The sequence below is a fragment of the Durio zibethinus genome, chromosome 11, assembly GCF_047325235.1.
Source record: "Durio zibethinus cultivar Kanyao isolate XHJ-2024 chromosome 11, ASM4732523v1, whole genome shotgun sequence".
Lineage (NCBI taxonomy): Eukaryota > Viridiplantae > Streptophyta > Magnoliopsida > Malvales > Malvaceae > Durio > Durio zibethinus.
The window spans coordinates 2,832,843-2,850,083 of record NC_143172.1 but is presented as its reverse complement, the minus strand read 5'-3'; the positions used below and the strand labels follow the sequence as shown (position 1 = coordinate 2,850,083).

Below are 17,241 nucleotides of genomic sequence, written 5' to 3'. Positions count from 1 at the left end.
GATATAACACCTAAAACAGCCAACACCTGGAGGCGGGGGCTCCTTTTTGTATGTGGAACAAGAACACCTCTTGGATTTTCTTCATTTTTGCATGTTGTAACCTGACAAAAATAGATGGAAATCTTGGATGTTGTCCACTTGAGTTGACAAACAAATGTCTTCCTTTGAATGGATAAAGATTCTCTTATCTTATCGATCGTCACCAAAGTTTTTTAAAATTTTATCTATAAAATTAAAAGAATAACCCATATTTAAAAAATATATTATAAAAATAAAAAAAATGTATTAAGAAAAGTATATAAGTCATTCTTTTACTTTTATTTATAAAATTTAAAATTTTCATTCAAGATATATAAATAATCAGGAACTCAAAAAATTACTACTATAAAAAATTTAGACTAAAATATTAAAAAATTCTTAAATTATTTCATTTTTCTTATATAAACCTCTGTATCTTTATTATATTTAAATAAACTTTTAACTTTAAATTTGTATTAAAATAAATCTTTATTTCAAATAAAAATTAATTCATGTTAAGAATTTATTTAAATACGAATTCAAAGTTAAGAACTTATTTAGGTGTAAATTAAATATTAAAAATTTATTTGAAAGTAATAAAATTATAAAGATTTATTTAAATAAAATGATAAAATTTAAGAGGTTTTTTTGTTATTTTAGCAAAAAAATTTACTTTGACAACAAATTTAATGCAACCATTAATGTTATTTATTCGGAGCTTATGTGCAATTGGTAATAGTGATCGCAGGTTATGTTTTGTATATAAAATTATGATAAGATTAAATAAAATGATATTATAAATAAAATAAAATTAAATAATATTATAATATTTTATGTTTGATGCATATAAAAATTAGAATAAAATAATTTATTTATTTATTAAAATTAATTTTTAAAAAATTTATATAATTTAAATTATTGATATAATTTTTAAAAATATAATTAGATATATAAGTCTAATTTTATAGATTAAAAATAATTTTCTTTACTTGAAAAAAATTGAATAACTCTATATCATAAAGACATTAATTCTTTTAACAATCATCTTTTTTCAAATACAAATTAAATATAATATAAAATAATTATTATCTCATCGTATCAATAATTTTATATATAAAAATTACCACAGTTTCTATAACAAATTAAACATGTTATGTGTAGAGTGGAGATCAGATAACTGATATACTCTTAAATATGCAAATTGTAGGCTTCAGACTTATGTGAATGGTTGGCAGTGGGCAGGTTTCTCTAATTTACATGTATTATTTACCCGATAGTAACATCATATCATCATAATTATAAACAGTTAAACCAATAAAATATCTTGGCCAAAAGTCGAGGACTCAAGGCTAATTAATGGTTGGCAATGGAGGGCAAGATGTACTCAACTAAGTCCATGCTCTAACGTTAATACATTATTGCCTGTAAAATCAAAGAGTATATTATTCTAAAATGTTTGTCGCCAATAATTTAGTTAAATAGTATACAATATAAGAACATTCAAATTCAAACATAATAATTTGTATAAAACAGTACTTTTTTTTGGAGTGAATATATATAAAGGACCCAAATAATCTAAAATTTTGATTCATAAAGAGCTGGATTTGATAACCTTGGCGTTGGAATTGCAACAAGTGGATTCTTTAACTTCAAAACAATCCCAAACTTCTCTGAAAGATCTAACTTGTTACCCTCAGGCACTTTCCAGTCAAAAGAATGCAGGAGCGTGGCAATTGAATACAGCACCATCCTCTCAGCCATTGCTATCCCGGCACAGATTCTTCTGCCTGATCCGAAAGGAAAATAACTGAAGTCACTCCCACTAAAATCCCAATTGCTGTTCAAAAACCTGTCTGGGTTGAACTCCAACGGATTTTCCCAGATAGAAGGGTCCCTATGAATTGCCCAGGCGTTCACGAACACCCTTGAACCCTTAGGGATGACATAGCCGCCAACAGTGCAGGCTTCACTGGGGCAGTGAGGAACCAGGAGAGGTAGAGCTGGGTGCAAACGCAACGACTCTTTCATAATTGCAAGTAGATATGGTAATTTATGAATGTGGGATTCTTCCACAATGTTGTCTTTGCCAACTACTTCATCCAGTTCTTGCTGTGCTTTTCTCATGACTTCTGGTTTGTTGATGACTTCAGCCAGTGTAAACTCAATTGAGTTGGATGATGTGTCTGATCCTCCCACCACCATATCCTGTCCATATATTCCAATTATATATAATAGAACTAATAGACTAGGATGTCCATACCTCTCCAAATTTATGTGAAAACCACTAAAATTTTTATGGGCTTTGATATTCTCACAGCTATTATTTTAATTCTAGGTCTCATTCTTATTATTCAGTTGCATAACCAATTCCTTTTTTCAGTGGGTCAATTACTTATAATATATTTTTCATATTTCAAAAATTTTTTTATATATATTTACTTTTTTATATTAAAATCATGAAACATCAATTTTATAAAAAAAAATTTTAAATTTCTAATATATAATACACTAAACTTAAAACCCTTTTTTTCTAATCTCTATAATAATTAAAATGGAAACATACAAAAGGGACTAGAAGAGTATTATTTTTCACAATACACAAATATTTGAATACAAAAGTTTCCTATATAATTTTTACATAACAACAATGTCATTAAAAAAAATTAAGATTAATTATTAACAACAAGAATTATACAATATAAAGCTATTTTTTCACAATTATTACCATGAGTTTTTATAATTTGAAATTGTTGTATAACTGGTTTATTATCAAACATATATATTTTTTAATATATATAATTAAACAATCATTTATCAAATTATATCTTATTCAAGGACATATCATCTTTTTATTATATTCATTTTTTGTATATTTACAATTACAACTGAAGTTTTAATGATATTTTGTTTGTTTTTATAAATTTTTAAAATTTTTTTAAAGACAAAAAGATAAATATGTAATTTTTAACATTTACTAACTATAAATTAATCCTAAAATTTTTGTATAATATATTCACTCCTCAAATTCATTATTATTTATTATTACTAAGACCAATTTGTAAATTACCCTAAACTATGAAATGGAACAATAATTTTCAGTGGAAACAATCTGACTCCACTAGTTAGGCTTTGGCTACTTTATCCGTACATAATCGACGACAAAGATGGGTGGCAGGGAAATTATTACTATGAACTAACAAATGTAAAGCCATTTTCAACTTCCAAGAGATTTGTTTTTTGTTTTTAAACTTTTTAGTCGGTGTAGTCTAAGTATTAACAGATATTTTGCTAGATAGAACAGTAGCAATCATATAAAATATGCATTTGCTCTAATCCTAGCGTCGGATATGTAACATACAATGACAAAAAGAACCATGCCAAAAGATTTTGTACTCTTTTGCAAGCTTCGGGACACTAAAATTTAATTAATCTCCATTTCATTAGACAAGGTGCACTGAACACCTCGTCTCCGCCGCCATAGCCACGGCTGGGAATTTCAAAAAAAAAAAAAAAACATAATTGCTGACTTATGTAATTGGGGAAGGGGGAACGAAAGAACGGAACACAACATTAAGGAATAACTAGAGCATTTATCCGCGATTTGCTGCAGAATTATTTTATTTTATTTTATTTTATTACTTTCAAAATATTTTTAAAAAATAGTTTAATTTTTTAAAAATTTTCTGTTGTTGAACTTATTATATTTTATTAAGAAATTTTAAATCTAATTTTAAATTTATTTTATTTTTATTTATTTAAATGTTTTTATAAAATTTAAAAATATTTTTCATTTAAAAATTTCTTTAAAATCACATGTGATTCTCTTATGATTTCACATTAAGGAATATTTTTTTTACTTATCCCCAAAAATTTTTATTTTTTTAATAATTTTCATATTTTTTATTGGATTCACATTATGGAAGAAGAAATATAATGATTAATGATGCAAGTGAATGGACTTATTTTTCATGCTTATAAAATTTGTAGTTTTTTAATTATTTAGTGTTTGCCTAATCATTATTAACAATTTTATTACCACCAATTAAAATAAAAATAATCCAAATAAATTTAAAACGTATATATAAAAATAAAATATCAACATGCATGCAATTTGAAAATTAAATAAACCAATAAAGGATTAATTAGTTTTGTAGAAATATACCACTTGTATTGGACCAATCCAGTTTAAGGAATGGGTTCAAAGCAAGCTAGTTGTAGCTTGCGCCTAATCTACAGGTGGGCTCCATCTGAATCTTCAGCTCTAATCACGAGTCAATTTGATGCAGGATGACCCAAATTGATTCATCTATTCCCTTCTTTCATTTTTTTTTTTACCTTAACTCTCCCCTTAGCTAAAACCCCATTACAAAATTCTATTTATTTAATAAAAAATAAAAATAATTAAATTATTCAATCTCACATATTAAAATAAAATATATTATATTTAATAATTTAAAATAAATATTTATAAATAATTATAAATTATGTATTCAAAAATTATTTCAACACAACGACCATTAATAAGTTTCGTATCCAAAATTTTTTCGTCCGAGCAGACCAACCTTAATCAGTAAATTCTAAAATTTTTAACATCATTTTTCAATTCTTTGTCTCATTCTAAAATAGAAAATTCATACCATCTCTATCCGAAACACCTAACGTACAGCAACCATTCTCTTTCCAGATTTCGGTTGTTTACGGTCGTCCTCAATTGACGGTCATTGCTCGACAGTGTCGAAATCGATCCGAATTTCACCTACCAAATCCTCTCTTCCTCCATTATGAGCGGATATTTTTAGAAAACCCTCAAATTTCGCTAGATCTAAAGCTTTAAATCGAACCTTTAAGCCGCTGAAACCCCCTTATTACCTTTCAAATCTGTTGAAATTGAAATTTGTTCATTTTCCCTATCCTAGTCCTTCATTTTCACCGTTTCAGATTCTCTAAAGTTCCTCACTGCCAGTATTACCACAACCACCTTTACAACCCCGAAATGGCCCTCTCTCCCTCACAACTTCCTCTTCCTGAAAAGCTCGAACTAAACTCCCCTCAAAACACTTCTAAACCTAAAAAATCCCTCATGCTTGAAACTATCATATACTTCACCTTTCATCCATTTTTTTTGTTATTGGATACGCTCATTTTTTCTTTTTAGTTTTTTACTTTTTGGTTATGGTATTTGTGGCTGACTTTGTTTTTTCTTTTTTTTTTTATTTTGATTTTTCATTTTAAAATTTTGGGATTTCTTTGTGTTGAAAATAGGATTTCAAGCACTGTTTTTGGTGGTGGCGAAATTATGAAAGTATGCAGGTGGTAGCTTTGGGTGGGTAGAGGAGTAGAGGTTCTTTGGGGTTTTTTGTTTTGTTGAGTGTTTTGCTTGTCTTGGTGGTATTGGGTTGGTTGTTTAGATACTATTTTTTAATTTTTTCTATAAGTAATCTAAGTTATTATATCGGTTACGTTATGTTGTCGAGGAGTCACTTTCTAGTGATCGGTGGTGGGTCCTGTGACTGTGAGGTCTATGGTGACTATTGGTAGGCCTAGAGTGTTCAAGATTTTTTGTGGTTTTTATCTGATGTGATTTGTCTTTTAATTTTATAAATAAATTTTTTGATAAGAGAAGGATCTAACATTGATTGTTTGGATTATCTGATATCCAAAAAAATTTCATTACTGTTTATAACATTTAATTAAATTTTTATATTGTAGTATTTTGTGTAAATGTTGGGTAAATAATTGTTTGCAGTAAATTTGAAGACAATTATATAGTCGTTAGATTTCGAGCACAGAATGTACTTTTCATTGCCATTTACTTTTTTTTTTTTTTTTCACAAAGGCTGGCTTTGCTCTACCCTATCTATCGCTATCTATTTAAAAATAAATTAGTGTTTAGTTTTTTTAATAACTAACCAATATTCAATCGGGCCAAAAAGAAAACCAATACTCAACAACAAATGAAATGGTCTATACGAGTTAACAACAAATAGTACCAAAAAAAATTCAGGCAAAAAAATAGTACCAAAAATAATCTGGGCAATTAATAGTACTAAAAATGTCAAAACCTTTTTTTTTATGAGAAATAAAAAAGAAGATAAAAAAACTCACCATTAGCAAGGCTTTGATATGGTTCATGGTCATTGGTGTTTTGGAATCTTCCTCATCCTTTAACTGGATTAGAAACTGTAAGAAATCCTTGAATTCCCCTGCTGTGCTCCCACTTTCGCTTTCCATCTTCAACCTCTGATCAATTATTTTCTCAATGATTCCGTTCAACTTCTCCACCGGCTTTCCCATACGTTTGACTATACCTTGCAAATCAAGCGGTGCCAGGACTGGGAAAAAATCAGAAATATTGGGCAGACCCAAAAGCTCTGTTATTTCTGAGATGACGTGCCTGAAATCGGCGCCAAGGCTGGCCCTGGCATCCCCCTCAAACGTGCCACCCCCCTCAAACGTGCCACCCCATAACATATTGGTAATCACATTCAATATCGTTAAAAACATTTGCTCACCGACATTTACAGGCGATCCAGCCTTGCTATATATATAACCCACGGTTTCTCGTACTTCTCTACGGCGAAGCATATATACTTTGTCCAAAGTGACATTGCTAAGCATCTTGAGTACACATACCTTTCTTAACATCCTCCACTCAGGACCATAGGGGTTCCAAACTATGTTACGCCCGCCGGTTGCTAAGAGAGCAGCCACAGGCACGTCACGGTTGGCAAATGCGATGTCTTGGTCTTTAAGCACTTCTCGAGCCGTGGATGAGGAGGTCACCAGGATACCAATCCTGCTCCCAAGCTGGAGTTTCACAACTGGCCCGTAGGTACGAGCTAGTACAGCGAAGTAGGAGTGAAGGTCAGGGTCAAGGAAGGGAAGGTTTCCCACCAAGGGGAGGCCTCGAGGGCCTGGCGGCGATGGGGGCTTCCCCTTATTGAACTTAACGAACATGCATGTATACCAGATAATTGCAAAAACACCAAAAAAAGTGAAAAAGAGGAGTGAGAAATCATCAATTCCGCTGGTATTCTTGTTTAGCCATGACCATAAGTCGAAATGGAGAGAACTAGAGATGCGAGCCATGGTAGAGGGATAACTAGGTGGTTGGGTTAGGTAATTATGTGTGTATGAAAGTTCGTTGTATTTGTACTAAATATAATAATATAATTTTCTTTCTCACTTTAATTCTCGACAAAAATGAGGCGTTGTGCTCGGTTGGAATATCGTGGAGGAATCTCTCGCTTTTCTTGCTTCTTTTATTAGTTTGTATATAATATACTTTTAATCGTAATAAAATCTAAGCCAAAATAATAATAAAAATTCTAAATTTTGTACTTGTATTATATTTAAATAAATTTTTAAATTTCATTTTATATTCAAATAAATATTTAACTTTTAATTTATATTTAAATAAATCTTTGATATGAATCAAATTTTTGTTCAATATAAAATTTACTTGAAAATAAATTAAAAAATAAAAAGTTATTTGAATATAAAAAATATAAAATAATTTATTTATTTGACATGCATTTTGTTCATTCAAAAACCATTTTCCTTATTATTTTAATTTCCTCTTTCACACCCACATGATGGTTGTGGCTAAAACTAGTTTAATCAATTGGAAATACATAATCAAAGGATTAATCAAATAATTAAAGGATTGAACCACCTTCCTAACTGAAACCAATCACTCACTCCTTTATTTTTAATTATAAAATTAAGTATGACAGCAAAATTAAAGCAATCATATGTTTAGTAATGGGTAGGTTACATGTTTGGAAAATGCCAACAACAAAAAAAAAAAGTTCTAAGCTGTTCATTTTAAATTGTAATCATCAAACTTCTCTAAATCAAATTAGAAAATAGAAAAAATTATTTATTTAAGATTTATGTTTACCCCTCTAAGCTTATCCTTAAATGTCGCTACTTTAGTTTTCAGCTCTTTCTTCATGGCTTGCATTCAAGCATCTAAATCTCTATTTGGTTAAAGTTCATAGTCTATTTGTTTTGGACTTTTAGGTTATGGCATGTGTAGAATTGTAGCTGAGGTGGTGATGAGCTGGGTTAGTGTTTTTTTATTCTCTTGAGGCCAATGAAGCTTTTGCCTCTTCGTAGCTCGGTTATCTAACAACAGCTTCTTGGCCTAATGTGACTAAGTCTGGTACTTTAAAAATTTTTGGTGGGGTTATAGTTTGTAGCTTAAAAGCTTATATTTGTTCGATCAGGGCTTGAAACTGCTTTATGGTCGGTTTCACTTATGGTTAAGCTAGGCAGATAAAATGCTAGCTTTGGTAAGTTTCTATTTCAACCAAGGCAATTGCCTTTCCTTTCTTTTGGATTTTTTTTATGGCATTATTTTATGCTCGACTAATATAAAAATGTTGTCCCCTACCTAGTGCACCAAATGTTGGTACCGAGCTTTAACTTAAGGCTATTCCTATAAGTGTAGAAGGAAATGACGGTTAGAGGTAAAAATAGGGAGTGTTCCCTACATTTACATTCTGATGCATAAGTCAGTAAAGATCAAGTTAGAAAGGAAGTGGAAAAGTAGGAAGAAGAGAAAGAGATGAATTAGATAAATCTAGCTTTATGGTGCCTGAGTTTTCATATTTATAAGTAAGTTAAGGAGAAAAAAAAAAGGAACAATTAGGACAGGATTAAGCTAAGGTAGCACTAACCATGTCAGACTGACTTGACATGTTATATCGGCATAAATAACTAAGATACTTCGATTGTTTGCTAAAAGCTTTAAAAGGAAAAAAGATCACTGCACTTTTTTAACCATTATATGCTTCTAACAATAATGACAAAGTTGCTTGAAGATTTTTCTATTTCTGTACCATGAACCTGTTACAAGTTTAAAACTTGTAAGAACAACATCACCAATAATAAAACCAACTTCCCTGATTCTAGTGAGAATAGTTGAATTAGTGTTAGCTTTGCAGCCATAAAGTCTTATACTTTGTCTCAATCCAGGGAAAATGAAGATCGGTAAGCCATGAACTCCATACTAAACTTCAACTATTACATGCTAATCTTGTGATTTTTCTCTTTTTAATTGCTATTTTCTCATAGATTCATAGTTTCAAAGTATTGTGGATACTACCAAGTTACACAGCTTTTGTCAACAGAGTGGTTAAAGTATTTGTTTTATTTCTGCATGGTTTTCAATCCTTGTTTACATCATTGACTTCAAAATCAAAGCAAATAATAGAAAAATAATGACAATGATGTATAAAGATAATTTTTTTTTAACCAAACCATCTTTTTCACTAAATATTTACATGATGCTTTGAATTACATTCAGGTTCAATCTAAAATAAATCCAAAACTCACATATTCACTTGCCAATGCTCTAAAATTATTTAGCTCACAGTTTCAGGCTTTTAATTTCTTTTGATTATTTTTTCAGTTTTATAGATTTTAAAAATTTTTATATATTTCACTTTCCAAAGTCAAGGCACTTTCCAAAGTCAAGGCACATCTTGAGGGTATATCACTTAACCTGATATATTTAAACAATCAAGATCTTAATGAAGTTATTTTATATGGCTCTAATATCAATTATAATAAGAAAAAAGGTTCTGTTAGTTTGAATTTTTTAATCAACTTTAACATTGGATCTTTAATCCAAACTCACCTCTAAAAGTAATTCCTTATTATAGTTTTTTTTTTAATTAAAACAATTTTAATTTAATAATCCTTTTAAAGTTAAACTCTTTTTAAGTTTTAGCAAGATAATTTTTTTTTAAATGATAATAATAACTCTAAATTAAATTTAATATCAAAAATAAATTTCAATTTTTAATTTTAAAATATAAATTAATCTCGAATTAAATAGGTTATCTATAAAAAATGAGGTAACTTGATTCCGAAGGGATCTGAGAAAATTTGGAGTGAAAAAACTAAAGAGCAGGACTGGTCGAAATCTAGGAAACTTTGGATCGGCGATTTGGACGGATAAGGTGGGAGGGAAACGAGGAAACGAAAAACCACGGCGGCAAATTAATGATCCTTGGCTCCTCGCCAGAGGCGCAAGGAAAACTAGTAATCTTAGACCCTTTCTCACGTGATCCCCGCGCAACTCTCCTCATGACATGATATGACGTGTCCCTTGGCTTTTAGCTAGCGTCTAGTGCTCCACGACAAGAAGTTTCGTGCTTTCTGCCAATTTCCCATTAATCATTTCAATGTTAGATTAAAGAACCACAATTAAAATGAAGGCAATCAAGTCAATCATGTCACTTGGAATATATGAATTAACAGAGTTTAACAAAATCATAAGACAAAGACCAAAGGGCACAAAATGTAACCCCCAATAAGGGTGATAAACAATTTAGTAGTTTTTCTTTTATGTTGGTTTATTGGCAACGCCAGAATTCAAGGTTCAATCAAACTGGCAAGTGGCTTGCACTCTTTGTATGACTTGAAAGTTTGTCCCTATCAAAGTCTACTTAATCAGCTGATTTTGCTAGCTGCCTAGCTCTGCGAGCACATTCTGCAAAATTTTGAGCCAGAGGAGCACATTTAGTTAGGTCATTAGCATTCTCCCTGTAGCATGCCATCCAAGCATTATTCTCAACCGAACAAGGCATAGGTTTTGGTACTGGAATCTTGAACTCTTTATCATGGAGATCCTTAGCTTTTTGTGTTACTTCCCGCCCCATGTTCTCTTCCTGCTTCCGCAACTTTTCTACAACATTCTCACTCTCTTTAACAATAGATCGAATTGCATCTAACTCTGCACTTGCAGAGTAAGGAGGGTGTTTTACAGGCAGAAATAAGGGAGGAGGAACTGGCCATCCTGTGCCTGTAGTCCCTTTCTGATTTTCAGAATCATCAGATATTTGCTTCTGATCTACCTTAGTTTGTGGGTGTTGAGACTGTCGTGGCACCCTGGTCTTAGTTTTCTTTGTTCTTTTCTTCAGCTTCTGATCATCTTCAGCAAGTCGGTTGATAAGGTTGGTGCTAATCTGGATTGAAAAATCACCCATGTTGCAACCAATCCAGACAAAATACCTAATAGCATCAACAAAAAATTATGGAATGGGAGCGGATTAGAAACATAGCACACCTATTCTCATCATGGTACACTTTTCACAAGCAAGTTCTTTCATGAGAAGCATTGGGGAAAACAAACTACTGAGTGCATAAACTAGCACAAAAACAAACGTATAACTCAGCTAGAGACCAGAGAATATATAGAAGGGACAACATAAAACTCAAACAAGCATATACGATGATTGATTGAAAAAAGTTCATCCATCCCGTAAGAAACCTGCAAAAAGTACCCGAAAGTCAATTTTCACTCATGATTAAAATTATTATATGAAATATATGAGCTCTTGGGTCACCATGGCGTAATGGCAAACAAATACCAATACAGAACATGGGTGCTCGCGAACTAGAACTCATAGCTTAGATGCTAAAGAAGAGTTCACACTGCAAATATATTCTAGTGAAAATTGAAGATTAGAGAGTCCATTGATAAGCACATTGTAGAATTTTGATAGCAGGCAATGAAGTCTCCCTATGTTACTCCAGTTCATCAACCAATTTAACTAACGAAACTCATAAATTCCAAACAGATCACTTACAAGGACAAAGAAACCAAAACCCATTTAAAAATTTATCATCCCAATTCATTCAAATTGCTTGGAACACAAACCCAAACCCAATTAAAAAACCAACTCATTGAACCAATTTACTCTATGATCCTCCCGAAATTCTAAAAAAAAAGCGTGTAAAAAGTAAAAGAAGAGTAAAATACAATAAGGGCTAAGATTCAAAATGGAAGAATCGCCACGAGAGGGAATAAAATAAGGAATCGTTGATTACTGCGAAGCTAAGCCATTAATTCTTACCTGAAACTTGATCTGCGCAAAAACCCAACAAAGGAATAAAACGGTGCAGTTCTGATTGCCGGATATATGGAAGAAAGAGAAATTGAATTCGAGGTTCTTGGTAAACCCTACAACGAAGGGGAGAAAAAGGTTCTTTCCTTTTTGGATGGGCTTCTTTTTATTTTTCCTTTTAGGAGTTCCATTTGCTATAATGGGTAGTCATGGGCCTAAAGTTGGGTTTTTTGTTTGGATTCACTTCAAAAGCCCAAACCAATCCTAGGTAAGGCTTGTCTCTCATCTTTTTACTTTACATATATCACTCATTCACTCTTGAATGAGTGATATATTAGTTGAAATAATTTTAATCCATTATTAGTTGACTTGTATTGTACATTTAGTATGAATAAAAATTTTATATATAGTTTAACTAATACTACAGCACATTTTGAGTATCTAAAATTTTCATCATCCAAGACCAAATTTTAATGAATTTATGTAATATGGTTTGAGGCTCTAGAAGGGCATTAATTCTTGGAAAATTATCCGAAAACCTAATTTCTGTGAGTTAAATTGAGCAATGAGAATGATCAGAATCCATGTGAGTAGGTGACCTCAGGGCTCACGCTTTAACAATCCTTTTATTCAACCAGGGAAAGACCAAATGAGAATTGTCATGATTGCAACCTCAACAATTTCCTTAAACATGGTCTTAAATTGAAACATATTTCTTGATGATGCCGTCTTTGACAACATTCTAGTACTGTTGCATTATCGAGTTGCGCCCATATTCTTCACAGCATGCTCGATCGGGCAGAACCTGTTTTCCCGATAGAAACCAAAGTTTTTGCATAATTAGACCAAATCAGCTCTATGGTAGCCAATAGCTTTCACATCAGAGTTTAGATGGCATATGCAAATCATTGGAGAAACATCAGGACACATTCCCTTAATATGTCCTAGAAAATGGATGGATCTCTTTTTTGTGTTCAAAACAAAACACTTGGAAGCTGTAGCATCTTGCAAAAATGGTGTAATGTTTAAAGAACATCACTTAATTCTTTGAGACATCAGGTCAGGTCACCATAGGGGCAATGTGGCTTGAGAATCTTAGATGTAGGGCCTCCCGCCCTTTCTAACCTTTTTGTAGACTTATCCATTCTTCCTTTTTAATTCCTTCAAACCTTGTTAGTTCTTTTCCAGGGTAGACCATTCCTCCTTTGCTCTTTTTCAAAGAAGTCATTTCATGTGGTTTCTGTTACGTAATTACTTACCATATCCTGCAAGAAATTTACTATCATTGTATGACTAAAGTAACTTTTTGCTTGTATCAGGAGATTCATCACAGGATAAATTTTCTATTTTTCTTTTGTTTAATTTAAATTTGTTATAAAAAGATATGTGAATTATATAAATTGCAAATGGACTCAGCTTCTGTTCCTTGATGGATAATCTTAATGAAACATCATACTTAACTTGTGTCCTAAGAATATATATATATACACATATATATTTATTTATTTCATGATAATTATGTGATTAATTGGATAAAAAATGCTTGAAAATCACACATTTATTTTATATTGTTTTACATAAAATCGAAACATATATTATTTTAATTTTTTCTTGAGGTTCTAAATTTGTAGATTAGGTCATCAGATGAAAAATATGAACTAAAGCAACTCATTTTAGTCTTGATGAATACTTGTTTTGAATTTAAAGTCTAATCAGAAGTCACAAACTTAGTCAATATTTTCAATTGATTAAGATTAACTTGTTGCTGCTCACTGCAAATCCTCTACATCAAGTTCATGGTGATATAACATCTTGTGGACTTTGTTAATTCAATTATTTGTCAATGGTTTATAGAAATAAAGATAAAATGTTTTATTTATAATTTATTGTTTTTCAAAAGGTTTTACAAAGTGACACAAGCTTTGCCCTTGGAACAAAAGAATTATATATTTAATTCATCAAAGATAATGATAAAGATTTCATGTTCTTAAAAATCTGAAAAATGATACCATCTCTGCTAAAGCTATGGCAAAATGACAAATTTGAAATATTCGATTATATGAAAAAAAATATATATATATAAAGTCTTTATCTGAATAAAAATATTTGCGGTGTTAGGTTTTTTTAAAGTGAATTGAATAACAATTGCCTTTAGAAACATATAATTAGAAGCACTAAGAGCCAAAGCTAATGGCTAAAAAGCAAGTTGGAGAGAAACAGCATGATCAAGTTATTGCTTAGAAATGGCATTAAACTAATCAGTGCTGACAGCCTACTTAGAACATTTATTCCTGAAGCTCCCATGAATGGTGACAAGTTGAAAAGTACATAGACAAAAAGAAAACATTAATGGAGAGTGTGCTCAAACCAAATTAAGTCATCTGCTTCAATTATGGATGTCTAGCCACTTGTTTGTTGATGATATGCACGAATTGCACAAGTCCATGCTACAATTTTGTGACAATAACATATAGCCAGCAACAGATCGATGGAATAGTGGTCCTGATCTTGCCCCAAAAGGCTTTTAATTTTTTAGGCACTCTGCAGTTATTTGGATGTACTTAAGAGGAAACTGTTAAGGGACAGACAAAGTACTGCTGGTATAAACTAGAATGTGCTCTTCTCTTCTTGTACTTGAAAGTTTTACTTAATGATTTCTTTATTCATTCTTTTTAAAGCTAAATGCTTTAGCCATCATAATTACATGACTAGAGATGGATATACTATTTAATTTGGCCTCAAATTTTAATCAATCCTTAGGAGATAATATTCGTCAATTAACCATTAGAAAAAGAGATGAAATTTTGCTAACGAGCATTTCATTCAGAAACTATAACCACAACAAAGTAACCGTTCTTTTTGCCTTTATTTTCATATATAAATATAAATATTAAATATATACAAGAGGTTTGACGTTCACAAAAGCCACTACCACTTTTATCATGCCCATTGTGTCCCTATTTGGCTGAATAATAATTGTTTCCCTGTATTTTACAGAAGAAAGATTAAAATATTTGCAAGGCATCAAGAAATATCACACCTTGAGGATGTGAGGGTTGGTGTCACTTTTAAATTGGTAGGTGAGAAACCTCTGAAGAAGCGAGGTTTACCTTCGACCTTCCAACAATATTACGAAGTACAGGAAGATTAAATCAACACTGAAGACTTGAAATCAACTGGACATTAAACTTTTGGTAACATATGCACCTTAATTTGAAGCTTTAAGTAATTAATTTTGATATTTTACTCACAGCTTCAACTATGGTGCATCAGGCTACTGTTTTGTTGCCCATCTCTAACGAGTTTAATTCTATGTCGTTTATGCAATCGAATCCAAAGTCATGAATACCAAAATCCTGGCAATCCAGCAACCATGCACAGTTCTCCTCCCAAGATGGCAAGCTTGTGCCATTACAAGTTTCTTCCGCTGGTATACCGTTCCATGAAGCATCGACCAGGGGAGCTGGTTCATCCATCCATAAGCTAGTCAATAAAGAATCATCGTTGCAAATGCTGTCTATCAAGTTGGAGTCATCAGTACTAGAGCAATTCTCAGTTTGTGTACTCGAATTATCCTCTGATGAATTGGCGATGCCATCATTTTCTGTTATATGATTATCTGCAGAATTATTAGCATGAGAAGAAATTTCTTCAGCCTTAGCTAATTCTTTGTTCAAGGGCTCATGAGTAACAGGATCAATTCCCATTTTGAGAAGCTTTTTCTTGATGTGGGTGTTCCAGTGATTCTTGATCTCATTATCAGTTCTGCCTGGCAACCTGGCCGCAATCTTTGACCACCTGATAAAGAAAAGAACAATAACCAATATATTAAATTTAATCCTGCATATGAAATCATCAAAACCCATCAACAAATCAAACTTTAACGACAAACTTCTAAAGTACTACTTCTCTTATAAAATTTCGTCAAACACTTGGATTTCAAGCAAGCAAGTAGCCGAAGCAACTTCATAAAGCAACGTATTCTTTATATGGGAGCTCGCTCAAGTGGATGATAATTAATGAACAATAAAGAATCAATAGTCTATAAAACCTGAATGGTATCGTTATTTAACTTTACAAAAACTTACTGTAAAAACTAGTAGTAATTCTCTGGGAAGACTTTTCTGCAACTTATCATTTTCTTAGCAAAAAGAAGAAACCTTGTCAAATGCAACTGTTTTAGGTGCCCCTTTTCAAATGCGTTAATTATAAGCTGTCCTTGTCAAAAACATTATCATCATCAACCTCCCCAAAACTAGAAAACTAGAAGATGATATACAAGCAGTGTCTTTTAAACGAGAGCAATTAAAAACTTATCTAATCTAACGGTTATGATCACTTAAACTTATCCAAGCAACCACAAAATGCAGGATAATGAATAACACAGAAAAGAGAGTCTAATTAACCTATTGCCAAGACGGGCATGAAGGTCAATAACCAACTGTTCTTCAGCCTCAGAAAGAAGACCTCTCTTCAAATCAGGCCGAAGATAATTAGTCCATCGAAGCCGGCAGCTCTTGCCACAGCGGCGGAGGCCAGCAAGCTTAGGAACAGCCCGCCAGCAACATTGGCCATTGGTGAGAAGAAAGTTGATGAGTTTCTTGTCTTCCTCAGCCGTCCATGGCCCTCTTTTCACACCCAGTTTGTCACAGCAAGGCTGCCTACCCATATCTTAGTCCAACTAAACACAAACAAACACTAATAACAAGTAATTAATCTCACCAATTCTGTACCTGTAAAGACCCAAAAGCCCCACACCCACCTTTATACAAAGTCCTTGATCAGCTTTCAGAGGCTGATATATATAAATACAAAATTGGAGATTATGTAATTCAACTAGTAATATATGTATATATAAAAGAAATTCGAAGAGAGATGAGAGGAGGAGATTCCAACCAGGGTCCACCATTGGTTAATGAAAGCGATGTTGGAACCAAAATGGGATGTTCTGGTGCGAGTAGACACACGAAAGAGTGAGGGAGGAGAGTGGATGATGGGTGACCCCAAGACCATGGCTGCCTCTAAGCATTCCCAAAAAATTTTTCTTCCTATTTTCCTACACAACCCACTCTATCTCATTGCACTCTTACTCAATCATTCCATCACCCATTTCGTCAGCACCACGTTTACGTTTACCCTAATTTCAGTAGAAATTTTTACGACTAGAGTTACCATTTTACTTAAGAGATTATTACTTATTTGCCTTAATTTTGATCTAGGGAATTAAATTATCTTGGTTTTGGGCTTTATATAATATTTAATTTAATGTGACCAAATCATAGTCCTATTTTGTTTTTTATTTTTAAATAACTGATAACGTACTTTTATAATACACACAAACACTCATTATTCTCCTCGTCAT

The 17,241-nt window shown here is 31.9% G+C and overlaps 3 protein-coding genes across 4 annotated transcripts; all 3 read right to left on the bottom strand.

The window, feature by feature from the left end:
• Positions 1-1,433: 1,433 nt before the first annotated feature.
• LOC111289689 (geraniol 8-hydroxylase-like) lies at positions 1,434-7,153 on the bottom strand. The gene is made up of 2 exons (XM_089767677.1): positions 6,124-7,153; positions 1,434-2,223 (listed from the first exon to the last, which is right to left on the bottom strand). Exons 1-2 carry the CDS (start codon positions 7,105-7,107, stop codon positions 1,594-1,596), a joined length of 1,614 nt encoding a protein of 537 aa, XP_089623803.1. The 5' UTR covers positions 7,108-7,153; the 3' UTR covers positions 1,434-1,593.
• A 3,089-nt stretch (positions 7,154-10,242) lies between these two features.
• Positions 10,243-12,027, bottom strand: LOC111290360 (uncharacterized). Of its 2 annotated transcripts, none has more exons than XM_089767676.1 (2): positions 11,889-12,027; positions 10,243-11,302 (listed from the first exon to the last, which is right to left on the bottom strand). In XM_089767676.1, exon 2 carries the CDS (start codon positions 11,016-11,018, stop codon positions 10,479-10,481), a length of 540 nt encoding a protein of 179 aa, XP_089623802.1. In that variant the 5' UTR covers positions 11,019-11,302; positions 11,889-12,027; the 3' UTR covers positions 10,243-10,478. The 2 variants fall into 2 exon arrangements, with proteins under 2 accessions (XP_089623802.1, XP_022737376.1); XM_022881641.2 differs by having other exon boundaries at positions 10,243-11,043; positions 11,889-12,026.
• A 3,018-nt stretch (positions 12,028-15,045) lies between these two features.
• Positions 15,046-16,687, bottom strand: LOC111289859 (MYB-like transcription factor ODO1). Its single transcript, XM_022881213.2, has 2 exons — positions 16,286-16,687; positions 15,046-15,677 (listed from the first exon to the last, which is right to left on the bottom strand). Exons 1-2 carry the CDS (start codon positions 16,546-16,548, stop codon positions 15,149-15,151), a joined length of 792 nt encoding a protein of 263 aa, XP_022736948.1. The 5' UTR covers positions 16,549-16,687; the 3' UTR covers positions 15,046-15,148.
• Positions 16,688-17,241: the final 554 nt, after the last annotated feature.

Excerpts from the sequence above, each read along its gene's own strand:
- LOC111289859 (XM_022881213.2), bottom strand. The coding sequence starts at position 16,548 with ATGGGTAGGCAGCCTTGCTGTGACAAACTGGGTGTGAAAAGAGGGCCA. Across the intron at positions 15,678-16,285 it reads CATGCCCGTCTTGGCAATAG|GTGGTCAAAGATTGCGGCCA; the intron begins GTTAATTAGACT and ends TTTCTTTATCAG.
- LOC111290360 (XM_089767676.1), bottom strand. The coding sequence starts at position 11,018 with ATGGGTGATTTTTCAATCCAGATTAGCACCAACCTTATCAACCGACTT.
- LOC111289689 (XM_089767677.1), bottom strand. The coding sequence starts at position 7,107 with ATGGCTCGCATCTCTAGTTCTCTCCATTTCGACTTATGGTCATGGCTA. Across the intron at positions 2,224-6,123 it reads ATATCAAAGCCTTGCTAATG|GATATGGTGGTGGGAGGATC; the intron begins GTGAGTTTTTTT and ends ATATATGGACAG.